General features: G+C 42.9%; 1 protein-coding gene across 1 annotated transcript; it reads right to left on the reverse strand.

The window, feature by feature from the left end:
• Positions 1 to 4: 4 nt before the first annotated feature.
• On the reverse strand, positions 5 to 27,910 carry LOC101074771 (transmembrane protein 163-like). The gene is made up of 8 exons (XM_003962107.3): positions 27,343 to 27,910; positions 24,661 to 24,780; positions 6,527 to 6,570; positions 5,903 to 5,994; positions 5,718 to 5,814; positions 2,667 to 2,778; positions 2,058 to 2,199; positions 5 to 1,868 (listed from the first exon to the last, which is right to left on the reverse strand). The coding sequence occupies exons 1-8, from the start codon at positions 27,524 to 27,526 to the stop codon at positions 1,808 to 1,810; spliced, it is 852 nt and encodes a 283-aa protein (XP_003962156.1). The 5' UTR covers positions 27,527 to 27,910; the 3' UTR covers positions 5 to 1,807.
• Between the last annotated feature and the right edge of the window lie 28 nt (positions 27,911 to 27,938).

The following is a 27,938-nucleotide window of genomic DNA, read 5'->3' on the forward strand; positions in this document are numbered from 1 at the left end:
CTGTCATCAATTACCTCAGTGTATTATGGTGGGTAGAAACATGGAAATGCTGTGCTTTTCTGCTAAAGATTTCAACGATTGTCTTCTATGTTTAAGAGAAAGGAGGGGAGGCATTATACAAATCAGTGTGCTGTTGGTGAGTCCAAGAAGTGCAATGTAAATCACACCTTTTAGTTTGCATTTCCTTCTTATTCTTCACATAGCTTGGCTAATGACAATGCCACCGGCCCAGCATGTCGACTTAGGCAGTTCAGAACAGAGCAGAGATGCAGGCCCCTTTCTGAATCACTGTCCAAGATGCTCCCAGAAATATGGCTGCGCTTCCGTAGTCAAAACACATGTCATGCTGACATCGGCTACAAGAGGGCGGTAATTGCCAACTTTATCAGCGAGCCCGAAAATAGTAAGATTAAACACAAGGACTAAAGTTCAGTAAATGTTCATGTTTTCAAAAACCAACGACACCAAATGTTAATACATCCAGTAAGTATATATCGATAATTTTAAAGCTGACATTGTCTAAAAAGTGATTGAGGAGCCTTGGACAGTGGTGTCAGATCCTCTACATCCAGAGATTTTTGACATTTTACAGTGCAAATACCCACAGTAAGACTCATTTAATCAATCTACAGAGATGTGGAAAACATTTAGATTATAAGCATTTTAGTCAAAATCTGCAAGACTGAACATCTTTTAGCCTACCATGGTATATTAATCTACTCCAAAAAGCTAGTAATGTTATCTGCCATAACTTACTATCACTACAGTCACCACAGCAGTGACCTCTTGTGACTAATGCACTCAAACAGTGTAGTAAATGTACAGTATTTACAGGCTGAGTGGCTTGTACTGTATATACATTCTGTTCAGTGGACGCAACAGTCATGATGGTTGAGCAGAAACAATAGAAAGTTTGTGCATAAAAATTATGTGAATTAAATAATATGAACAAAAGTCATAAATACTCAGTTGTCACCAGTGTGAATGTCCATATAAACCACGATTAATAACTTTTTTTAACATGATGTAAATATCTTTAAAAGAAGTGTTACAAATGATGAGGTGGATGCTGATGATTACCCCTTTTCCCTCTATAAAAGCTGCATTTAACAGAAGCCCCTAGTTAATTAATAAATATGAAACACTGGATACATTTCAGTATTGATGATGTGCCTATACAAATGAGAAGAACAATGTAACACTCAAACACCGAAAAACTGGCACAGCCAGAAGAAAATGGGCTAATTACGCACAAATACCGTAGCTTCCTTGTTAAATATTGACTGCAAACATGAGCGCTGTGCTATACGGTAAAAGCAAAGTTTGCCCATTTGTGCTTGAATACACAGCAGCTGATGTAACCTTGTTAAACAACATGTTCAGGTTACATCAGCTCAATATTTGTTCTGCACTTTCCTGTTTCTCACTGTCCTCGTGAACATCTTTAACCTTCTGGAGCACAAGGATGCAAAAGGAAGGCAAAAATCTGTTGACATACAGGTTTCAATGACAGCAGAGTGGCAAACTTAGACTGTATGTATATATATATTTATTTATTTTAAAATCAAGGCTTTCAGTTGTGTACTGTGACCTCCCAGGGTCTTGGATCGTGTTTGTGTTGGTGTCTGGCTAAACAAATGCAATAAGTACTCTCTATACGGCATGTGACATGGGTTGGTAAGCATGATGCATCTGTAGGGGGCATCTATAAATGAGAGGGAGAGATAAAGGGATAATAGCAGCAGGTGTGCGCGTGTGTGTGTGTGTGCGTGTGCGTGTATTTGTGTGCTTGTCAGGTCACAGCATCTCAATCAAAACGCTCGTAGTTCCTGGTCTGTCTCACACGGGGCACCATGTCTATCATCAACCTGTGGAGACACAAAAGGAGTTTTGTTGTGATCCAAGTCTGCAAGTGTGGCCTTCTAAAAAGTCCACTAATTTAAGTACACATACATGTGACTCCTCCCCAGCAACTGTGGTTTGACTGGGTTGATGTTTTACCTATGCATTACGACACAAGATACCCATGGTGACCTGGTGTGGTATTTTTCACTTACTTGGCACCATATGCAAGTATAAGGAGGCCGATGAGAACACCGATGGTGCCGTCCAGAAACCAGACGTCAGGATGGTGCTTGAAGACTTCAGCACTGACCAGAATGGAAAACCCCAAGATACTGCCAACCAAGGAGTTGAACCCTGAAGAACAGAAAACAGGAGGAAAATGGTGTTTCTAGAAGGAGGTCGAGGTTCGAGTCAAACTGGATTATTGAAAGGTTCTTATGGCGGGGTTTGAGATGTGCGTGGCTCAAATCTGGGCAAATTATGGGCACTCTGAAACACATATCTGCCACCACAGCCAGCCTGATCTCAGGATAGAGATCTTTTGATTGCTCCGAAGGTCAGAGTTAATGTGTGTGTGTGTGTGTTTCCTCCAGTAATTTCAGTCTTTTGGGAAATATATCTAGACTCTGCACAAAATAGCCTCAGGTTATTGGGTTGTTGTGGGTGTGCGTGTGTGTGTGTGAGCACATATGTGTGCTTGTGTGTTTGTGTGTGTTTGTGTGTGTGTGTGTGTGTGTGTGTGTGCGCGTGTGTGTTTTTGTGTGCGTGTGTTTGCGTGTGTGTGTGTGTGTGTGTGTGTGTGTGTGTGTGTGTGTCTCTACCGTCAGTGATCAGTGCCCGGCTGGTCAGGACTCTTCCCAGCATGAACTTGGCCACAGCCAGCAGAGCGCACATGAAGCCGCTGATCAAGGAGACGCTGTAGAGGAAGTCATCCTGAACCACGAAGAAAAGGGGGACGAGACAGAGAGTGAACCATGTGTGCTGATAGATGTGAAAAAGACCTACACACAGCAGATCCCCCAGACAGCATGAGCCATAATACCTTAGTCAGCTCAGTTATTAATAATACATTCATGCTTGACCCAGGGCGTCATCCCAAGGTCATCCAGAAGGAGCCCGTTAAAGATGTGAGGGTGTGGCATTTGGAGCTGGAGCTTCAAACAGACTCAGCAAAAGTCAACACTTGACCCTGATGATTTAATTGGTCGAAAAGAAGAGCGAGCCAGAAGGAGAGGAGGAGAAAAGAAAAGAGAGTCAGACGCTGAGACGGGAGGATAAAAAAAATCAGGTCTGGAATGTTTTCATCTCACAGCTGCTACTGAATTATGACAGATCCTCAGAAAGAACAGCAGGTGCTGTCTGACGGCTGTGCTGACAATAACTGCTTTATTCAACGCGCCTTCACTCACATTTCTGGCTGTTTTAATTGTTTCCGTGCAATAACGCGAGAGAAAAGGCTCCACAGTTCAATATCTTCTCTTCAACACGGCGCTTAGATGAGTGCAAACAGACCTTTCCGAGGCGTTTCTCTGTGAAGCTGAGGGGGAAAACCATGGACAAAAACACCAAAAAGGCAGTTGAGCCAGGCGTTTCAGCTGCGCGGGTTAGTGTGCCTGGAAGGGCCGAGCAGGAATGTTGTCAGATGACGTGCCCCCCCCACCGAAGACCTTCTAACAAGTTGAAGTGCAAAAGTCAACAGTGGAAATAACAACATTGTTCATGGCTTGATTATACTTGACAACTGGCTGCGTGTTATAGGAAACCATGACACATTGCAGATAACGAAAAAGCCCCCCCCCCCTCCTTTTTTGCCTCGAGGTGGATGAATTTGTGATTAGTCTACCCGTGCAAAATGTGACACCAGTGATCTCTACATTCATGTATATACACAGTTAGGTATTGTTCAGCAACTTTTTTTTTGGGGGGGGGGGGGGATTCCATGAAAATGGAAAGAGATTTGGAGATATCTTTTTCCAAAATGATGCATTTAATCTCTGCCTCAGTCAGGTATCAATAGAAATAGAATAGACGCTTCTGTTCTTTCCAGTTACTACATAGCTGTTGTTTCTTCAGACATGTGATAAAACTTAAAAACCTCCAAGTTTTCCCCCACGTGCATGTGTTTTGTGCACCACAGTGTGCCCACGTGTCGCTATTACTCTCCCTTGAGCATTTAGATGAGGAAAACCAATCTCAGCTCCCCATTTAATCAGACAGAACGACTCAGACAGGCTGCCGTGAGAACAGCAACCAGGACGTGCCCTGAATCAAGACTCCCCGTTTCCCGCAGCCTTTCCATCGAGGACGGAATGCTTCCTAGCAGGTAATAATTAAACTGTGTTGCTGTGGCTCACTTGCTGGCAAACACGTCAGCAGCCGAGAGGAAGATACCAGAGGACCAGGATGATGGGATGACAAAAAGACTCAAAAAGCAATGGGGAGGGGTTGGTGAGCCTGGTTACAGGGAGGGAGAGAGGCTACAGACCTGGTACAATGATGAAGAGGGGTGAGATGGTTGAGATGGATGGAGGGGGAAGGTAGGATAATGAATAAGGTGCTGGGGTGGGATGGGGGGTGGGGGGTGCTGGGGTGGGGGGTGCGTGGATAAATGAGACAGATAATAGACAATAATGTCGGCTTTTAAACTCATGCACTTGCAACCCGACCAAGCCAAGTACGGCAAAAACCCTTAATTAGAACCAAATGTGTCGTATTTCCTGGATACAAATCCCCATTTGTGGTTGAATCGCTTAATTTTACTTCTCTGCCTCATTTAAAACCTGGGTATTTATCCACTAACTGAAGTTACCAGCCCGGCCCCCTATAGCTTCAGAGGGTGCCGGTTGACTATTTGGACTTCTTCCTTCCTATATTACCATCACTGAGTTGCTTGTGCATGCCTTTGCTTCAGAGTTTCTCATTAGTGGAAAACAGGAAAAAAAAGATGGGAATATTTATTCTGAGTTATTACTGCTGCCCTTTTTGAGATTAGAATTTACTCTGCTCTCATTTTTACATAATTAAACTGGAACTGGAACTTTTCTGTGTGCCCATAGATGGGACCAAACCTTTTGTCTGTGTGCCAATAAAGCAAACCCAATCCCTTCAGGCAGCACTGAAAAAAGTTCTGTGAATGTATAAATATAAGAATAAGGATCAAGATGGTGAAGAAAAGAGGGAGAATAAACAGGGAGAAGTGGTGAAAGGCTCTTACATGCCTCAGGGATCCAACACCCACAGATTTTATTTGCACACTGGCAGCAGAACTCAAACAGTCTGCAGACGAGCTGCTGTCCTCAACATGCTGCTTATAGCTCAAGACTCATGGACTCTTGGCTTTAGTCCCTTTGACATCAGGCCAGAGAGGTTTTAGTGACTCAGTTTTCACACCAAACTAAGATGTTGTCCTGACAGTGGCCAAAAAATATGGATATATTTTCAAAGGACAACACCGGACTCCAAAAACAGAACAAAATATGGATAGTGGTCGCTGAGAAGTGGCGCATGGACTTTTAACACCCAGGTAGAGGCAAGAATCCAGGTGGAGCAAATCAGGACGGGGAGAAAAAAACAATTAAAATTCTCTTTTTCCTCTTTCAGAGAAGCTGACAGATGGTGAGGTTTAAATCCTTTATAGAATAAATAACATTTTTCAGAACTGGAACAGACACAGCGGGCAAATAAAAGCTTTCTCATGGCTGCCTTGTTAGCGCGCGTGTGTGCACGCCTGTGTGCTCGCCCGTGTGTTTGTTGGCATAAAGCGTAAAAGGCAGGAAACAAAAGTCCAACGTCACAGCAGCAGAAAGCTATAAATGGAGGTGGTGTACGCAATGATGCACGGCATATGTGTGTAAGTGCAGCGTGTACCGCACCACTTCTGGTGGCATCCTGATAACCAGGTTATGGGCAGCTTTCCCCAGGATGCAGAGGGAGGAGAGAATGAAGACGACCCCGAGGACCACGCACGCTCTGCAAGCACAAAGAGTTGCGTGTGTAACGTGTGATGTGACAGCAGTAATGGATGAGGAGCCACACAGGCGAGTTGTTCTGCACTCACATGTACTCTCTGTGTGCAGAGTGCACGGCCGCCGCGTTGCTGTAGCGCCAGATGACAATAAACGAAGACAGGACGTCCAGCGTGGCCTCAAACTGGCGGGAGCAGAGCAAAAGAGAGGGTCACGAGGGTCACGTGTCAGGCATGAAAACAAGTAAAAGGAAATTTCAGATAACGTGATGTAAATTGTGTAAAATTTGGCCAAATGAAGCTTTACAAAGCCGTAGGATTAGAAGATCATTTAAATTCATAGTCTTATTTCAAAAGCTGATAAGGGTTTCAAATAAACACGGTGTATTTTTCCTACAACTTTGTTAAAAGACATGAGCTCTTGCTAATTAAACACCATCTTTTATAAAAGAACGGGAGCTTATAGTTTTAATGTCATAATTAGGTTATGCTAATTAAAAGCTCTATCTGACCCAGAGTATGGATCATATTATTTAGGCTCAGTGTGTTACAATCTTGATTACATTTGAGAATCTTTTGTAATGAAAGCTTTACTCTTGTCTTCACTGTTACCTTGGCGACAAAAGGACCAATAACAACATGGTAGCAGGAGTCATTATTAAATCTCAGAGATCAAAGTTTAGACTGAATGGAGGGAAGAAAGAAGGTGAAACTTACAGCAAATCCAAACGCTGATGCACTCTGCCTCAAGAACGATACAGCTGTGTGTGTGTGTGTGTGTGTGTGTGTGTGTGTGTGTGTGTGTGTGTGTGTGTGTGTGTGTGCGTGTGTGTGGGGGGGGGGGGGAGAGAGAGGGAGACAGTTAATACAGATCACTCTTGGAGACTAAAACATTAGAATTTTTTCAGGTTTTTTTGTACATAAGCATTGTTTATTTTTCCACCAAAGTACACACAGTTAATATATATTATTAATAATATATTTTTTAAAAAACACTATTTGGATAGATTATAACCATAATCTGACATTTATTCTTTGTGTTTGTCTTTCACATGTGCTGTTTTGCCCTTCTGCCCGCCCTTGTTTTACTCCACATCTTTGCTTGCCCGAGTCTCTGGGGGAAGATACATCTGACAAATCCCCATGGAAACATGAGATTTCAGACCAAACTGGGAGCTGAAATCCAATGTAGTTATTACAGTTTTGATATTGCGGCGTTGTTGCGAGCAGCAGAGGGACACGCAGAGATAATCAAGAGCAGAAGAAGAAAATGGAAGAACTTCAGATGCCAATTTAAGATGTTTTTGTCCTTAATAACTGAAGGCTGCCCTTTTGACTTTTTTGTTTAAATAATGAAGTTATAATACATGTTTATTATGTCAGTGAATACATCATGCCATTTTGAAAAATCTTGTTTTGATGTACAACAAATCAAGGCTTGTACAGCATATGAGCTAAAATTTGTATGAAATTTGCATCAAGTTCACACAAGTTAAGGAGTATAGATTCTACTGCCTCCATAACAGCCTCTCGAATCTTAAAGCCTCTTTATGTGACCGTCTACATTCCAGGAGGGCCTCTGATATGAGTTGAGAGCTGAAACCTGCTGGGCAAGGACCACTGACCCATAAGCTGTCATGGGTTTGACCTACTTTGCTGGTTTTTTTTTATCCCCTTAAAGGTGAGCACACACACGTCCGACTGCAGCTCAGGCTGCCTTCGTTCTTGATTACATCACTTTACCTTCAGATCGGCTCGTATTTGAAGCCGTCCCGGGACTCGTGTCATCCCGACTTCAGAGCCACGTGTGCTTTCTTGTTCTGGGTCTAATGTGCAGCAATTGATGCTATCATCCACTTACAAAGTAACTCAATGTTGTCTTGTGAGTTAGGCTGGAACATTAAATTACATTGGCGACCCAAACCTTGAGCAGGGGTGAAGTGCAGCACCGATCTGCTTCCTCAGGCTGACATAGCCCCCCCCTCTAAATCGGCATCATAAGTCAACAGCGTTGATAATTACCCCAGGATCTGCTGACAGCTTTATGGTATATTCACATTATGTGTCCACATCAACAGACCTCTCTGCTGTTTAGTACCGTTCACATTCCTAGTTTTGCCCCTCAAGCTCATTACAACGTACGAGCCATCTGTGTGGTCACAGCCTGCCAGCAAATCAATGTCTCTCTGGAGGAGAGCAGACAGTAGTCGGTGTAACATCCTCTGGGCTGTTAGTTAATCAGGAAGGAAAGTGTGCATGAGCAGCACTAACAAGGAGGGAGGAGGTGGGGCATTTGAAAACATGCATTAAGGGGAAGATCGCAAAAACAAAAAAAAAACAGATGGGAAGAAGTGGAGTGTGAAATGATTAAGGAACAGCTGAAATTCTGTAGTGTGCTGTGTGTTTGAATTACACAGCGGACTTTAAATCTATGCAAAGGGACTCTTTTTTTTCAAAAGGAAGAAAGAGACTTTGATTCATCATTCAATTGATGGACCGATTGGCCTGATTCTCTATCTTCATAGAGAATCTGGAAAAGGCCGGACTAAAAGACAGCACAGAGGCACTACTCTTGGCTGCACAAGAACAGGCCCTGAGCACCAGAGCAATAGAGGCCAGGGTCTACCATTCCAGACAAGACCCCAGGTGCAGACTGTGTGGAGATGCCCCTGAGACAGTCCAGCACATCACAGCAGGGTGCAAGATGTTAGCAGGCAAGGCATGCATGGAGCGGCATAACCAGGTGGCTGGCATAGTGTACAGGAACATCTGCACTGAGTATGGACTGGAGGTCCCAGGGTCCAGGGGAAGACACCCCCGAAAGTGCTGGAGAACAAGCAGGCCAAGATCCTCTGGGACTTCTAGATCCAGACTGACAAGATGGTGGTGGCCAACCAGCCTGACATAGTGGTGGTGGATAAACACCGGAAGACAGTGGTGGTGATAGATGTAGCAATCCCGAGTGATAGCAACATCAAGAAGAAGGAACACGAGAAGCTGGAGAAGTACCAAGGACTGAAGGAGGAGCTAGAGAGAATGTGGGGCATGAAGGCAACAGTGGTCCCAGTGGTGATTGGAACACTAGGGGCAGTAACCTGAGTAGATGGCTCCAACAGATACCAGGAACCACACCAGAGATCTCTGAGTCTGAAGGAAGTATAGATAGATAGATAGATAGATAGATAGATAGATAGATAGATAGATAGATAGATAGATAGATAGATAGATAGATAGATAGATAGATAGATAGATAGATAGATAGATAGAGACCTTGCTGGATCTATTCTGGTCTGGACCCATTTAGCATGTCCCATACATAGTGACAGCACACAGATAGCAACATTAAATCCCTAATTATCAGTGAATTATGCAAGAGAGGAGAGCACCAGTGCCAACACTTAACACCCATATTTTCCTCCTCTCTCTCTCTGTCTCATCAGTGCACGCTTGGCACTGATTATAGGTGGCGGATAGATCAGGCAGCATCTCGCTGGGTAATAATTCCAGACCAGCCAAAAGCAAAGCGGATCTGCAGAGGAAACAGTTTGACAATCAGGCAGTAGTTTTGTTTTTTTGGGGGGGGAGGATTCAGGCCACAAAAAAGGAAGTGTTCACTCTTGTTATCTATAGTTACACAGATGTGTTGCTACAGTTCACACGTGCATCAATGCATATATTCACATACATTTCTCCAGAATGAAACGGTCTTTCCCCACCTAACACAAGCTCATTCCCTTCAACAGGCAAAAATGCTGATTTTACTTTTCCAGGCTCAGATTACAATTCATGTTCCATCGGCTTATTAATAAAGTTATGAGTGATGTCAATACATTTTCAGTTAATAAGATGCTGCTTGATGGGAGGTTGTTATGGTCCAATGGAGCAGAAGGCTTTGGAGCCTTATAGTGCATTCAGATATGTATTACACACACACACACACACGCACACACACACACACACACACACACACACACACACACACACACACACACTAGTTCATCTGTTAACCAGGCACTTTATATAAAATCCATTGATAAAACTGCTCACAGCCACATGCACTAAATAATTGCCCCCTCCTCTTGCTGCCTGTGGGCAGTTCAATTCAGGGCTGCATTTACATCAAATGAACGGAAACGATGTTGGCTGAGATAAAGGAAGAGGAAGAGTGGACACGGAAACGCAGGATCAAAAAGAGAGACGAGCGGGAGATTAATAAAGTGAGGAAAATACTGACGGACTTCTCTGTCAATCAATGAGCTGTGCGCTTCTAATCAATCGCAGTGGCAAGTTAGTGTGAGCTGGAGGGATAAAACCTCCCAGCAGGGGCTGATTTCGCAACCCTGGGAGGAACCCACTTAACAATCATTACATGTGAAGTGTTGCTGCATGGTTCTGAACCTCTTCATTATATCACTGCCTTGTGGAGCGATGGAGGAGGTCGTGGTAATGGAGAAATAATCATAAACAAGGCTTAACAATATTTATATGCCAGTCAGGGCTGGAAAAGGGGCCAAACCACTCTTCTATGTACATAATCGGTTCTTTTTATTGTGCATCACATGGTGCTGAAAGAAGATCTTTCATTAATTTATGTTAAAAAATAAAACAGCTAGACATCCACATGAATATAACTGTTGAAACTGCTGAGACGTCCCTCTCCCCACACCCACCATCTTTGCCCCCTCAGCAGACACGCCTGACATGGCTGCGGACCTCGCTTTGCTGCAAAATGCCGCCTTTAATAATTCAGGAGCCACTGCTCGGCTCTGCGCCTCTTGCTCTGGTGTATAGCTCAGACGATAGAAACCCTGCCGGGATCTTTCCTTTCCTTCCATCTATTTTGTCTCTTTCTTGCTCTCCACCCTCATGGGTGTCTCCCCTGTCCGTCCCTAATCTTCATTTCCCCTCCGTGTCCCTTTCACTCATCCCACTTTGCTGCAGCCTCTTCTTAATCCTCCTCTTTTCTTCCACTTCCTTTTTATTTCTCCCATTTTCATCATCAGTTGCGCCCACTCCTTTGTGACACTAAAACCTCTACAGCCGTCTATGAGGCTGCTCAGAACGCGGTTCGTGAATATGCCCAAAAACCACCACAGCCCCCAGAAAAGGAGGTTATAGCTCAGTCACCCTCTAGCGGCAGGATGCAGTAAATGCTCCCTTTATTTTAGATTTTATCATGTTAGTTTCTCATCAGATGGCTTCAAAAATGGAATAAAACATTATGAGTGACAGCTGAGATGTTTAAGTTTTGTTCAATGGAATTATTTGTAATAGATCCATTTGACAGCAGTGGAAAATATGAATCTTTTTTTATCTGTGCACAGCAGCTCACTGCCCAACTAGCCTTATCTGTACTGAACTGATCTGGTATGAAGAAGCCATGACTTGAGCTGATTTTGAGTGAAGGTGAAACGGCAACATCAAACAGTTTAATATGCATTTTTATGAAACCTGAACCTCATATTTACACAGGGTTTTCACTGAATACAGTGATCTTAATCTTGGCTATTGGATCATTGTCAACAACAAGAAAAAGTGTCTTTATTATATTTTCTCAGGAGCAGCTGGCATTCTTTCTAATTTCATTTTATCTTTTGTTAACGGGGCATTCAATAAGAGTAAAAGGACATTTAACTACATTACCTGGCCTGTTAGTCTGGGCTTTTCCTATCATGTCGAGGTTTGTTGTCCAGCAGGCATGAAAGTATATATGAAGCTCACTGTAAATGGGTTTATATTCCAGTTATCGCTCTGGGGTTTTCACTCTGGGGGAGCTCCCTCCCTGGATCTCAGCAGTATTGATTTCCAGTTGAAGGGCACAGGGAGAAAGGCGCCATCTGTGAGCGGCCTGGCACTGGGGGCTCAGTGCATGCCGAGATTAAGCCGGGACAAACACCAGATCAGGCTTCCGCCACACCTGCATGGTTCAGATATGCCTCTCAGCTTTCAACGCGATGCTTCGTAACACTTTACCCAAGCCCAGGAGAGCTGTAAATGGGTTACAAATTGACTCCACTGACTCTTGGTTTTTGCTGTGTATTCTATCAGAGAGGACAATTACTGTAATGGAATTAGAAGAGAACATTAGAGAGAATGAGAGAATTAATTATCGGTGGACAAAACCACCTTGCTGAAAAGACCTCAGTGCAGCTGCAGAGGCAGACGGCAAGTGTCTGGATTTCTAAATAAACAGGATCTAGAATGCAAACAAACCTTCCCAAGACGGATGTTTTCTGGGTTATGTCCATAATGCAGGGGCTGTGCGTTCCGCAGCATGCTGGCATCAGCACCAGTGCTCTGATAGGGTCAACAGAGGGTAGAATGCACTGAGGGAATGGTCTGGGAGTGGCCCTGAACTGGAGAAGCTGCCCCTGTAGCTGTGAGTAATGGCTCTGCTCTATAGCATCCTGTGTATTTCAGCTGGCACAAAACAACCACCCCAAGAGCTTTAGATGATCTGTGATTCTCAGATGGATGCGTAGGGCAATAATTAGCAGCTGCTGTGCGTAACCAGGACTAAAAGTGTCAGCATTTTCTCGGTCGTCTGGGTGGAAACTGATTCAGGTACCGATTTATGCTTCATCTCTGCAGCAGGGACTTCTGGCAGACTCACTGTGCTCACAGTGCGCTCCAATCTCTGCAGCACTGTAGCAGCTACCGCGGATCACTGTCTGCAACCTTCCTGTCATATGTCTAAGCATTTTTCCCAACAGTATATGCTTCAGACGCAGTGTCAAGGATGCATTCCTGGAATAAAAAAGCTAAAGCGTCATTTAGCATGTGAGAAACCCTGCTCTTTAAATAAGCAGCCAGTGTCCTCCCTGCTTTTATTTTGTAAAGAATGGCAATTCAGTGTTTGCCCCCTTTGAAATGAGCAATCATACTTTGGTCCTCGTGTTGCAGAAAACAATTCCCCAAAACTTTTAATAATTCAGAGGACCAAAACATTCAGTCCACACCTCTGCGTGCAGAATGTGAACCCTCATCTAAAACAACCTTCACCCTCAGCACACACACAAAAAAAAAAGACCGGTGTGGGAAAACGGCTGTGAGCGTGATTTTGCATACGTATAATGGATGAACTTTTGCCATTGTTTTATTGGGGAAGCGAATGTGTCTGTCTGTGCGTGTCTAATTTATAGACACTTCGGGCTAGCATCTCAATATTTAAGTTGGGGCTGAATCTTGAAATTTTTCCACTTTTTGACTCTTTGTATTACTTTGTTTTTACAGATAAAGATGACAAAATCCTTTGATATAATTGAGTTTAAAAAAAAAAACAATAATGAAAATAAAACTCAAGGGAAGTGCTGAAAAACTGCATATTTTTCCGAATATGAGATTCATCTTAACATAAAATCAGCATGATTACTGGTAGAATACTTTTCGTGTTTTTGTTGAAGTCCATAAATGACTTTTCAGTCCCTGTTTTTCTGTTGTATACTTATCACAACACGCAGCATGGTGAAATGTGAAAGTCGTACATAACAACAGCAAATTGGGCACACTGGCCTCCCACTGCCTCATACGTCGCATAATTTTTGCTGTCTCTGCCACATAATCCAATATTTAACTGAACAAAAGCTCACTTTCTTTAAACCATCCATTAAAAGGTTTAATTAAAGATCTGTAGACTCCTACAAACGGAACCTTTGTGCCTTTAATGTTTGTTTAGCAGATGATGGAATGATACCAACGAAGACATTATATCACTGGCTTCAGCTGTGCAAGAGAATGTCTGCTGTCACATAACTATTCTACCAACAGGAGGCCAAAATTCACCCATAGCTCATCCTTTGCAAATGCTGCGTTATATGTGAGGCTCAGTGTCTTTTGGAGAGGTAATTCCTGCTTCTGTGAGTCATGATACTGTGAACTATGAGTGTTTCACATCAGGTCTAAACATTTTGGGAAATTTAACCAACTGTGACTGTTATCACTCAGTGCAGTTCAGTGCTAACCCACATCCACACTGAGAGGCACTCAAACAACCCAAATCGCTGTTGCTTAAAAATGAATGAGGCTTTAGTCATCACTACCGAGTATTTCCAACTATTTTGATTCCGTGCTGTCACTTCCTGTTAGCGGTAAAACTCCACTTCAAGACAAGATGAACAAGAAAGAAATCGTGGATCATTTATTGTGTCTCTATCTTACACTGCAGATCATCTGTCCCTGTACAGTATTTTCACAGACACAGTTCTAACAGCACGAGGCACTAATGTCTTTTCACATTTGCTGCTCTTCGTAGCAGACAAATATAAGCTGTACTCACTCAAAAGTGATGGCAGCATGGCTGCAGATGGTGTCAGCTAGTCAGGAGACACAGGATCAGCACATAATCTGCAAATCAAGACCTGGGGGACGGAATTTCTAAACTGGAGGTGGTGTGTTCATGCCCTGAGTTTCTGAGCATGGGTGCTTATAGGTTGTAATGTAGTAAACTCAGCTACTATAGCCCACAATTTACACACTTGAGGATATTGATTAATAAAACCCACATGAGTAATACATATATAAACCTTAAAGCATGAGTTTTGAATGTATTTGGATTAAAGTCACTTATTTTAGCATCTAAAGCTTTTAGCCAAAGGTTTGGTGCAACTACAGACAGTGACAAATGAAAGTTTGTCTGGAAAAGATGCAAATGTAAATCTTCCAGTGGAATTCCTAGTTTGTGTGAGACCTGCTCTACTTGGAGTCGTATAACTACACCAAAAGCAAATAAAGGGGATTTGGGGACCTTTGTCTCATTCTGTGTCACAGTGCGAGTTTCAGCTAAGTGAGGAGTTGCTGCTGTCTGAACAGTTTGTGCTTTCAGAAGCGCAGGTTTGTTAGGAAGGGTGAGCACCAGATGGGGACACTTCATTCTGTTACTGATAAATGACTGGCAAAAATCTCTGCAGATACATCACAATTGTTTCATTTCTTTCCACAATATTGTGCTTTTTTCATATTTTCTCATTTAAAAGCCAGCAAGTCACTGATTTCACACATATTGGTGAGTGCTAATCGATCAGAAATGTGGTCCAAGTCAGATGCGTCATTTTAATGTGGGCGGAGAGATTTTGTTGGTTGTCTTCATTTATCTGCATCCCCAGAGCAAATGGCAACCTTTACCACTATCGCAGCCCGACACACTGACGTCCACACAAAGAAAAGTCTGACTTGTTCCAAATGTTCCAGCCAACTCCAATGAGGATGCCTCCACAAGACATGTGACTGTTTGTGCCCATGACAAAAAAAATGGTTTCATCTGATAAGCCTGAAATGAATTATTCCTTCACAGATTAAGCATTTTGTAACTGGGTCTCGAGACGTTTTACTTAATATAACCCAAAACCAGAAGGAAAAGACTCTCAATACACCAACTGAGAGGGTCATGTGCTGTAGGCGAGTGTGAAACAAGCTGAGGATTGGTGAAAGATGTAATAGTAGCATAATAAAGCAGCTCCTCACCTTTAGATAAATGGACACACTCACTGATGGGAGCTGGTGACCAGGATGGAAGCATATGCACCAGTCAATTATTTGAACAAAAAAATGTCTTAATTTTGGTGGTTTTGAAAAAAAAATGAAGCCAGACGCATTTGAATAAGAAAATATTAGGTCACGTGGAATTTGGTATACTGCTTAACACCATTTCCAGCTGAGCATATTCGCCCTTTAGCACAGGGTGTTGGTGGTGTTTTGGTTTGAGATTAAGGTTGAATTGTCAATCCAGCCAACTAAATTAACTTTTCCAGACACCAAATAATAATTTCTACAACGTTACCTGGTGGAGGGAACTGCAAAGGTAGAGGTTGGATCAATTGCTGTATCATGGTGATGCCATTCATACTGAATCTGCCGGGCTAACAGGCTCTGTCCGGTACAGAAGAGGGTTTGTTTGATTACATACAGTCTGGCATGACTGGGTACCCGGAGAATACGAGTTCACAAGGGGACGTGAAAAAATATTACCAAATCAAAGATTTGATGCTTTCAGGACTGCAACAGATGAATTAAATCAGATGTTAGGATTTATTTTAAAATGTAATTATGCGGAAGTCGCGCTCGACGTCAAAAATCTCTGCCTCACTCTCTGACCTCCTCTAAGCCTTTTACTCCTCCATTTTTCTCCTCACTTTGCTCACAATCTTCAAATCTTTTTCTTTCAGTCCCTGTGGACTGTCACTCATCCCCTTTTTCAACACTTCTCTATCACAACCTGGCCTTTCTCTCACTAATACCACCCCTTCTGTGAGCCCCTATAGACCTGTCATTCTTTTTTTACCTTGACTTGATCAAATCTCAGGAGGTGTGAAGAAAGCGACGTTTGCTTTAGAAAATGTAGGAGGAAAAGGAGGAATGAAAAATCCCATCTTCCTTAAGCCTGTCCAATTTTCCCTTTTCATTTCTAATTGATTTAACTCCCTTTATCCTCTTTATATATGCTTCAGAAGGCAAGTGCAACAATGTGTGGCTCAATGTCATGCATTAGGCGGAAAATATGGCTTTCCATGTGTCTTTTCCCTGAAGCAGCTCTCATGTGTGTAATCTATTTCCAGGAAAAATATTACAGACTGAGAAGTGCTGGGCCTCTTGGTAATGGAGGTACTACATCAGTTTACCATCGAGCGAAACCTCTGGCTGCTCAGTGGCTGGTGACCAAGATGACTTATATCCCTGATCAGAGTGTACATGTGTGAATACAATAGCTGCTCTGTGGGAAGGGAATAGTTGAATTATCTAGGATCGGCATGCATGTGCTGACACAATGAGGGCAGGAGCGTGTTAGCATTCGTTTGCATTCACCTCACAGGAAGGTGCTGACGTACGGCACCGGTGAGGTGGATTGTGGGAGCTATAGCTGCCTTGCAAATAAGGCTAAAGGGGGAATAGATCCTGACTCTTTCCGCAAAGTACAGGAGTGGTCCACTGTTCATTAGTATACTAATATAAATTAAATAATACACCAGTTAATAAAAAATCTCCATTTGACTCAAATTCAGTCGCACTAACTACACCACTGCCACCATGTGTGGTGCAGAGCAACTAATTGATCCGCTATTAATATTTAAAGAACCTCTTAAGCACACATCACTCACAAGAGTAGTCAAGAGAAGGAAAGGGTATAGAAACCGTAGAATTTGCCCACGTTAACTTTCTAATATCTGGCCTGTTTACAGTTGAAGTTTGAGTGCGATGGAGCGACTTCAAACTGCACCACCTCGAATCTGTGGCTCATGTTTGAAGAGTAAAAATAGTCAAGTGCGACTGACTGATAAAAGATGGTGCTAAGCTGCCCAGAGAGGCTGTCTTGTAATTGTGTGCTGCAGATGGGGAGAGTTTGACAGCCAAGCAAATACCGAGATAAAGCGCAGTGATGCTTATTCAGGCTTCCTGACACATCAACACCAAGGTGAAGCGTCGGGTGAAAAACTATGCACAATCTCTTACTTGCATTCATCTAACCCACATCGAGATGCTAGCTTTCAGTCTCCAGTCGTCAGACAACAAGAGCGCATCCCAGCTTCCTTCAGGCCAGAGGTGAACTGCACCAGCAGGGCAAAGAGACAAGTCACGCCCATTTGAATTAGCCAACGCACCTATGCCCAAAATACATGGAGGAAGACAGAATTTGTATTAAAATGGCATACGTGGAAAGAATGCAAGCTGAATTGGAACATTCACACCTAACACATAAAACCCACTGGAGAGAGCATGGCTTTAACATCTGACTGGGTGTCCAAGACTGGAAGTAGGACATTCAATTAAAATAACAGCATTTAATTGCTTCCATAGTGCCACTTTCTTATCCTCCTGACTAAATGTTTTTACCCGCCCCCCTCTCCAATGCAGCAGTAAGCCAAAACAACACGATTTACATAACTAATTGGCTCATGACAATGACTGGCAATCCCAAATGTTCAGTAGCTACGATACATCACACGCATCACAGCACGCGTTGATGCATTAATCACAGACTGAGACTAATAGAGAGGAAGAAAAATGGATCTTTGAGGAACATTGAGACCGTGATTTATAACGCTGACATTACCGGTAATCTCAGCCTCACCACTATGAAAGCGTGCCGAGAGTGTAAAACACGTTTATTCTCCCAGATGAATGCACACACGCACCAAGTCAGTCGGCCAGCGCACACTTCAGTCACAACTCATTAGACTTTGGCTGAGAGACGACTCATTGAGAGGAGGGCGCGATCAAAATGTTCCCCACAACTGTGATTGTAGGATTTCAAGATCACATCAGCATCCTGAGACACTGTGTGTGTCTGCTTGTGTGCGTGTGTGTGTGTGTGTGCATGTGTGTGTGTGTGTCTTCTAGGTGCTGATGAGGAGGAGGGCGAGAGGATGAAGCATCTGGTGTGAAAAGGGAAGAAGTGCTGCACTCAGAGGGGGTTCAGCGGGTGAGGATGACACCAGATCTGTTTACCGTGTGTTGGGCTGCTTCTGCAGAAAAACCGCACAGTGAGAAATTGACTCAGAACGGAGGCGATACACATTTAATCCATCACCAGGCATCAACATATATAGCTGTCATACACACCAATTACTTATGTGTCGTGTGAAAGCACACACCTACGAGCTACACCACTCCTAAGATAGCCGGGGCTCCAGAGGGCTGTTTCACAATAACAGTGTGAGTGTGAGCAAATCCATGTTTCAGATATAGATTTTAATCCTATTTGGGCGACTGGATCAGGATTTAGATCTGTATTTCATTAGCATTGTGAGATTTGGCACTTTTTGATGATATCAAAGCATTAAGAGGTCCACACTGAGCAACAAATGTAATCCTCTTTGATTTGAATCCTGACATCCTTTTAGATCTGAGACCAGGTCTTAATCTGGGCCAGAATCAGGGTTTGGTCATTCTTATATCAAAATAAAAACCAGTTTGGTCATCATCTTCAAATCTTGACTTGAATGTCACATTTCCAAATTCCAAATTCATATTTTCCAAATATTTTACTATGGAAACAGCTTTGGAGATATTGCAGATATTAACAGAAATCCAGTTGTACATATACAATATAAAATTGTGTTGTAATTGTACCCTATTGAGTTAGAAGAATAGAGCGAGACAGAGAGAGAGAGAGAGCACAGTGTCCTTGTCCCCAATCTTTCAACAGTAAGACACTGTACTGCTGCTCTGCTGCTGGGGTCAGATACCCTCACACAGAGCAGATGCCTTTTATTATATAATTACTGCCAAATGGTCAATACTGACTTAGCACATGCCATCAAATCATCCGCCCTAATAGTCAGTCAGTCTCTTCAGCACACAATGAGATGGCAAAACAGTGGAGATCTACATAGTCAGCAGCCCCAATCTGCTCCAGGTTTCAGTGTGTGGTTCATGTGAAGCCGCTGCAGTGAGAACAGTTACTGGCAACACGTCGGTATGTGGAGTAGAATGTGTTCTTAGAAAGCAGGGGTTCTGTTCTGGATTCCAAGGTCACCTGATGAAAATAATATCATTAGACAATATGTTTAAAATGAACACTGGGTAAAGTGGAGGAGGGATATGTTGGCATGTAAAGTGTGTTTTAACGTGAGCATGTGAGGCTCTTTTTTTGTGAAATCTAGTTTCCTGTTAAAGATACAGGCCTGTAGGAAAAGAACATTTGTTATGGTTGTCATCTTTTGGTTTTGATGCCATTTAATTTTTCAAGTAACATCATTGTAGATTCATATTCAAATTGTTTAATTTAATATTAAGTCACCTCGTAGCAAGGACAGTTTGTATGTGGAGGTTGCACAGTGCAGGGCATGTTATTCCCAGAGCCTTGACTAAAGTTCACCAAAGAAAATTTTGGAGCCTTTCCCTGGACCTACATAACAAGAAAAATGTGTGTAAAATCCTTTCTTAACTGAACTGACCTTCCACAGACTGCTAGATGCAGCAACACACAAAATAAACATTTGGATTGAGAGATTAAACCCAATCTGATTATTCAAATCTGCACTGAAAGCCAGTGGATATTAGACAATTAGGTTAATTAAGTAATGATATAAAAGTAAGTAAAGGCATTAAACAGAGGGACGTGAAGTGTGTCCAGTAACGACAAGTAAATCACCTTGATTTGAAGTCTGACTCCATATGGACCTGCACTTCTTCCCTGCTGGTGACTGGGTATTTACCATTATAAATAGAATACACAGGGGAGGAAGGGGAAACAAATGAATAAATGATTGTGTTTTCTACCCAGAGGCAGACAGTAGGTGGGGATGAATGTGTGGAAAAGGTGGAGGGACTTAAAGGACGAAGACTGAGAGGCAAAGAAGTTGTGCAGTTCAGACAAAGAAAAGAGGGAAGGAACAGAGAGATAAAACTAGGAAAGAGAGGAGGCAGGAGGGAGGGGTGGATATTGAAACAAATGTGTTTCTGCAGTACCTGCCGAGATAATAAACAGTCTCCAGATAACCCAGTACGGCTGAGCGCCACATTGTGCACACACAATATCTAATACATGAGACACTAAAAGCACCAGTGGTCCGTGAAAGCACCACTCCTGGACACACCGGCTCCACCTGGTAAAAATGCACAACCCAATCTTCTAACATTACATCATCTTTAGGTCGAAGCATGCACTCAGAGTATAGACATGCTGAGACACAACATACATCGAGTTATATCTACGGTCAAGGACCAAATCGTTCCCAGGTGAATCACCCTTAGTTTAACACACCACGGTTTGGAAGAGTCCACCCAGATTTGGCCCTCATTTCCACTGCAGGTTGTTGGGATGCGGGTTGTTGGATGCTTAATCACTCGTGGAAGACATTATATCCACTCACTCAGTCAAGATCTTTATTTCTCAGCTTTTTTTCTTTACTTCTCAGTTTTGATCCATTGGGACCTGAACTCATCGATGACCCTCTCTGTCTGTCGTTATGCCAACAGCAGATGTCAAAAGTCGTTATAAAGCAAAACTGTTGTTACTGTCGGCTAGTCTGTCCTCCGGCTAAGACTAGAGTAAATAATTTGTTTTGAATGGCAATGGATTAAACTATCACTCATAATCCTACATGAAGAAGAGAAGTGTGTGACTTCTGGCGTGTACCAAGGAACGCTGAGCACAGTTCTTATTGTGTGAAGCTACACATTAGTTCTCTTCCGTAAAGCAATGGATTATTTATAACTGTGTTGAGCTTTTTCTTCTTGCATCTGGGTTGAATCACAGTAATTACAGTTCTACTGCAGACACAAATAATTGACGGAGAAAATAAGAAGCATAGATGGGTAGAGAAAAGAACTGTGGTTTGTTCTCTGTTTTCCCAAATATATTTGAACTGTAGAACCCCTCGTTCCATCCTATCCTCCTGCTGTATATGCTACTCCATGCTGCTTCCTCTCCTCCTTTAAATGTCACTGTTTCCCTCATTATCCATCTCATTGTTGCCCACCTGCAAGCACAAGCTTCTCCCCCTTTGCTTCATCTTGAAATGGTTGCTGGCAGTGCTGCTGATTGATTGTGTTGTAGAATACTGGCCAGCAAGGATCACTCAGGGAAGCCCTGGAAGGGAACCTGACACTCATCTTTGTTAGTCTGCTTGCTTATTCTGATCACGGATCTCTGTGGCCGCATGGAAAGCACAACGGAAAAGGTGTCGGGTGATAACGGTTCTGATATTGCCTTCCATATTCCTAATAACAAAACTGCACCTTAGGCGGGGGCAGCTCGGGTGCTCATATTTCAGCAGCAAGGTTAAGTGCTTCAGTGCATAGAGACTCCCGTGAAATATGATGTAATGGCAAAAAGCCGGGTCTATGGTATTTATCTCAGTTAAAGTGCTATAAACATGAGCCTTGTGACTCTCTGTGCCTGGGTGCTCGCTTAAAAACACTCCTAAATGGCTGGAAGGTGTTTTCTAAACACCCTGATGAGTAGCTGCATCCAAATCAGACCCTCTTGGACAATTAAAACACAGTAGTCCATTTAAGATAACCAAGCTATGGTGCAGCCCTTTGCCGACCCCTCCCTGTTATTGCCACAGGGTAACAAACCAAGCCTCAAATGCTATGCGTTAAGTTGCATGGGTGGTCCCCTGTGCAAGGAAATAAAAAACTCTATGGAGTGTTTAATGTTGCTTCTACAATAAACACAAACAATCTGAGAGGGACAGGGTGGATCTAATAAAGCAAAGTTGGAAAATATTACATTGTATGGTCTTAAATGTGCTGTATAATAAAGATTGACATCAGCGTGTGGCTTTGTGATTGACATATCAGGGAAATGCCCTCACGGCTACACACTGCTGTAGCTCCGTTTGACAGCAGCCACTTCAGGTGTAATCTCCTGCTCTTTGAGCCTCTAAAGCCCAGCAATGCCTGGAGGATCTGCTCCGCTGTCACAGGTGAGGACAGCTTGTTCTGAAAGACTGAGAGGTAACACACGGCAGCCATGTATCAGCGCGTTCAGGAGTCACTACCATTGAAACTGACAGGAAAAAATCCCCACTCAGTCCTATAAAATGTCGACTTTCTATGAAGCGATGAAAAAAGAAATCAGGTTTTTTTTTCCATTAAAAGAGAAGAAAGGGGGATTAAGGGGAGATAAAATGGCTTTGTGATTGAATAGAGTATAATAAAGAGGACACAGAGAGAAGACGTGATGGGATAGTATCAAAAAAGGGGCTAATTATTAGTGTTTTTAAATTCATGGATCTGTTCACAATTTCCTGACTGCATGAAATTAAAAAGAAATTCTCATTTGTTCTGTAGAAATTGATCCAGAGGCTATTTGTTTGTTTGATTTGTTTGATCCTCTGGTCTCAATGTTAAAGAGTTTCAGAGCAAGATGCTTCACCTCAATGGCGCCCCTGCATTACAACTCTGTGTGGATGGTCATCATTCCAGAGGAGCATCCTGTCCTGAGTTCCTCTGCTACTGCAAGCAGGAAGAGTGCATTTATCCCCTTGCTTTCAGATTTGACCATGCATTTAGGCTTTTCAAAGCTCCAGTGGCTTGTAGGTCTACAGAAATGGTGTGTGTGAGCAAGTGGGACACAAGACTGTTAGGTACCCCACATGCTTTTACAGCAGCTATCAGGAACTCCAACTCCCAAACGTAGATTTAAGTATAGACCCACAGCTAAATGTCTATTATTCTATTTATTTTACTACTATTTGTTGGTGTTAAATGCTAATGACCATAGTGTGTTTGGGATCCGCCCTAATAATGGCAGTCCAATGTGATCAGTCATATGTCTGATAACCTGTCAAACATACGCGTGTGTGATCATATTGGCCTCGGGTTGCTGGTGTGGGTTTCATATTTCCTGTAATTGTGTCCATGTTCCCTTTTTCTGGAGATCTCATTCATCATCCGCCCACAGGTCCAGAGGGAAAACTATGGTTTTGGTTAATATTGTTGTAGCATCTCTTTCCATACCTCCAGCACATGAAGAGCAGGGAAATATGAATTTATATCAGGCTGTCCTCTACAAACTGCAAGTTATTGATCCTGTAGGATTTAATCTAAACAGCCTCACAGTGCGGAGAACGTTGACAGGCTGAGAAGCCAAAAATATACACTGTGAAAATCAGCCAAAAGCTGCCTGATAAGGAGCTGCAGGATGCTATCAGATGAAGGCTTCGTCACATTAAATACATGTTCCATTGATCGTTAGCACAAATGAGTCAGTACATCAGAGGGTCAGACAGTCCTGAGAGACATCGTGACAAGAGGCTGACGAGAGGCGACTTCTCCTGCAACACCCCACATTGCTCTCATAAGATTGCGGTGCGTTGCAGACTTCCTCTGTGTCGTGAAACAGCAAAAACGTTTGCTGGTGCAACCCCAGAGGGATTTTTTTAAAAAGTTATATTGGGGTTGCAGTATACATTTAAACAACTTATATATTAAAAGTATTAGAATAATACCCTGACCCTGGAAATGTCACAGTGCACAAGCTGTTTGTTGTTTCTCTCTGTCTTTGTGAAAGTGACTGACTCATTTTCACAGAAAAGCTTGATGTTAACTCGTAGATGATTTTCATGCACTCTGAAAATAGATCCTCCAGCTGGAGTTACACAGCCAATGTTACACTTGGTTACTGCAGGCTACAAGGATTCATAAAAGCAGGCTGGGCAAAAACAACAACACTTTTCATTAGCTAGAATATCACAATTTCACAGCCTTTGAAGCTCGGCTGCCGTGCTTCATTCATTAGCTTTTCTGAGCGGGTGACCTTCAGCAGGCCACTGCAGCTAAAGCCTACTGCTTTGTTGTCATATTCTGCAGTTAGTTTTCTGCCATCTGTTCCTAGAATGCCAAGTTAATGGCTCTCAAAAGAAGAATGATCCCTCCTAACTTGGAATTATATCTCAATATACATGTACCAAGAAACTGTGAGTTCGTGCTACCGTTCATTCCTCTATAGGATCAAAGCTCAAATGGACACAGTAAACACTGAAGTTTATCAAATGTCAGATTTTGCTTGTGAAAGCTGGGACTATGCATTCCTTTAAAAACAACAGTGCTCCTTTTTTTGCCTGAACAAAAACAGCTTTTGTAGTCCTGAGCCTGTGCCAAATTGTTCTTGACTTTATGCCGTAGCATCATTTATACATTTATATGATGCTGATAATACCTGTGGATTGTGTCACATGAGGGAGAGAAAAGATTTTATTGTTTTTTCTAGGTTAAATTGTTGCGTTAAACATGACTTGGGCTGCTCAGAGCTTTTGAAACTCCAATCACGTTTGTTTCGATTTCAGCATTTCCTCTGAGTCAATGGGGAACTGAGAAAGAACCCCGTGCTGCCACTAGAGCACACGAACTGTGTGCCAATGTGACTGGGCTCTACGTCACCTAGAGCTGAAAGATGGAATGCTTACCAAACGCTGCTATGGCCAGTATGAGGGTGATCACGATGGAGATCCAGGACACCCAGAGCGCCTTCTTCCTGTAGCTCTGAGCCTCGTGGGGCTTCAGGCGCATGCTGCTCTCCAGAAGACCTGCAGTAAAGCACAATCTGATTCAGCTATTTCCCCTAAGAAGTCAACATGAATACAGCTGACCTGAGATCTGCAGCCAAAAGGATTTTAGCTGGAACTAAAAAAAAAAGTGTGCATGTAACCCCAGCTAATGAGACAGTGCACAGCTCAGGCATGTGCAACAGCACATTACTACTAATTTTAATGAAATGTATCTGCTGAGTTAGAAACTTTAGAAATATTAGAGCAAGTTTAATAAGAATCAATCCCCGGTATGCCAATGCAAACAATAAAGCAATGAGAGATCACAAAATGAGACACGCAGAGCAAACACAGAAGGAGATCAAACAAAATATTCACTAAAACGAAAAATCCACATACTTTTCTTCCCAGCTCACAGTCATGTTTTAGCCCGAGGTCCCAGCCGAGACAGCTTAGTTCCCCAGCTGCCTGAAGCGCCACTTTTATGATGAAGCGTGGGGCTGGATGTGCACGCTCATGCTTTATTGACTAACCTGAACTTTCACATCCAGCCAGCTTCTAATGAGATGTCAGCTTAACCAGGCACAGTTGGGTTATCTGGGCTTTACTGTGAGATGTAGAATAAAACTTAATTTCAAATTTAAAGATCATTCTTAAACAAACTATGTAAATGCTAGAGAGCTGCAGCCTTTTTACATTATTTATGCTACAAACGTATCGAGCAGCGATCGGGACATGGATCTGGTCTCCCTACGTGTCAAGACACTCATTTCCCATAATGCAAAGTGCCCCTTCATTAATCGTGAAACGTCAGAACCCCCTCAGGGTGTGTCAGCGTTTAGAAAAATGCTCATGAATGTGTTCCACCTCTGGAGGAAATTACTGCAAATGAAAATGATCCTATTACAATTCAAACAATGACGCTTCCCATTACTCAAAAAAACTCCAGCTTGCTTATCAGGACATGTTAGTAAAACCATATATCTTAAAGGCCCGGGTGATTTTCTCTGGTTCTCTGATTCTCGGCATACAATCATGAGCTCAGATGACATTTAATGATAGACGGAGAGGAAAACGTGCGTCAACTCGTGTCATTTGTAACAGCATCACGCTGCTTTTCCCCACTTGTTTTTCACACAGCCGACGCTCTCACAGCCCCAATTTTAACAAGGAACCCACGAGAAGTTCACGCGAAAGGATGAAATCATGTAGGTCATTTTGAGCACCAATCTTCCACAGCTCGGTGGTGACGGTGGCTTGTAGTGGACCAGTGTGGGAGACACCAGGGGGGCAGCCTTGGAAGGGGAAAAGCTGCTTATATCTGCACTGTCAGATGGAATAATAATAATAACAATAATAATAATAAAGCCTGGAAAAGTGATCATAGTCTCAAAAGGTGACCCAGAAAAATTAAGTTGCAGAAATTGTTTTTTTTTTGTTCTTAAGGTGACGAGTCAGAATCTCTAAGCCGTTGAGTCTTCGCTTATATGCTGTGAATCAAAAATAACCACAATTCCGATGCCAAATTTCCGTTTCGCTAACATCACCAGGCTGCATATATGTACAGCACCATTGTCCGATAATATCCATGGAAGAATATGTCTTTTTCTCGTTTTTTTGCATGTCAAATGACAAATGGGATTACACAAAACACATTCATGTTATCACTCAAGACCAAAGGCAGTTTTAAGGGTGCGCTCAGCATATGTGACAGGTATCAATTCAGCACAGTTTTCCTTAACAAGGGAGTTTGCACAGCCATCTTTACCAGGACGAGCATCGATTTACAAGGGCAAAAATGAAACAAAAAAGACTGGTTTTGGTGTGTACCCCTCCTGGTCTGATGCTTTTGGCCATTTAGCTCCTTCTTTAGCCTTTAAAGTGTGCATATATGTCTCCGTTGGTGTCACAGGGGCCAATTAAGGAAAGAAGGAATTTTACAGGCAGAATCTACCCTGTCGTCACTGATGCGTCACAGTGATGTTCTAATCAGCCAGGAATATCAGCAGTCAATGAGAGCATGATTGATTTACATTTCACTGTAGTTTACAGTTACATTTATTTATTTATTTTATCTTCGGACAATGTTTTTTAAGGGAAGAATATTGGTGTGTTTAAGCATGATGTAGTTGATTTAAAAAGAAAAGAGCTCAGGCACCTGTCCGTAGGCTAATCCTTACAGATATGCAGACATGGAATTTCAAGAAAATCCCTCAAGTTGGAAAACTGATCTCAGTGCAGATTTCAAATGTGGACCTCGGTCTTATTTTTCCACATATATTGAGAGACATGTTGAATTTAACGTGTTGGAGAAGGTTTGGGGTTATTATAAACTCACCTGAACCCCTCCAAATGAATGAAAGAAAGAATGAAAGAATGAATGAATGAATGAATGAATGAATGAATGAATGAATGAATGAATGAATGAATGAAATATCATTTCCTCCGGTCAGAATCCAGCTGCAGTATTAATGTGATAAATAATTCAAATTAGCCGCGACTAAAAATACTTGTAATGGATAAAAATACCCGACACGCACGCTCGCGCGAGCGCACGCGCGTAAATGCACAGATCTGTAAGTTTGAAGACATTAAAGTTACCTTCTCCCTCCACGCTGTCTGTGATCTTCATCTCTTGGCCGGTGCTGAAGCCCTCCGGCTGTCCGGGGCTTTTGGCTTGCGGGTGATGGTTGTTGGTGAAGCCGTGGCCGTTCTGCACCGGCCAGGGATCCACAATCGTCGGGTCCGGGACGGGACTGGACTCCTGGTTCGCCGAATCTGTCATTTTCTTTTGTTAAAGTTGGGTTTGTATAGTTTTAAGTCTGGAGTGTTGAGGAGGTAATAAAAAGGTTGAAATCACGCCGGTTCGCGGTGTGCAGCAGCCATCCAGCCACCGGAGCGCAGAGAGGAGAGGAGAATGAGGATGGACCAGACAGAAGATAACGGATTTATTGCAGCATCAGCAACAAACCAACTCCTTGTGTTGCAGCTGGATCAGCAGTTCACGGCCTCCCTTAATTTCCCCGTCAGATCGGGTGATGTCACGGAATTTAGCGGCAGATCGGCGCGATAAACGTTGAGATCTGTTATGAATCTTTTGATACCGGCAAGTTTCCCCCCTCCTCCTGTGACTCCTTCCCTCCTCCTCTCCGAAGTATGTCCCACATGGCCGACACATGCAATAACAGTAACTCGCA

This window comes from Takifugu rubripes, chromosome 1, assembly GCF_901000725.2.
Source record: "Takifugu rubripes chromosome 1, fTakRub1.2, whole genome shotgun sequence".
Taxonomy (NCBI): Eukaryota; Metazoa; Chordata; class Actinopteri; order Tetraodontiformes; family Tetraodontidae; genus Takifugu; species Takifugu rubripes.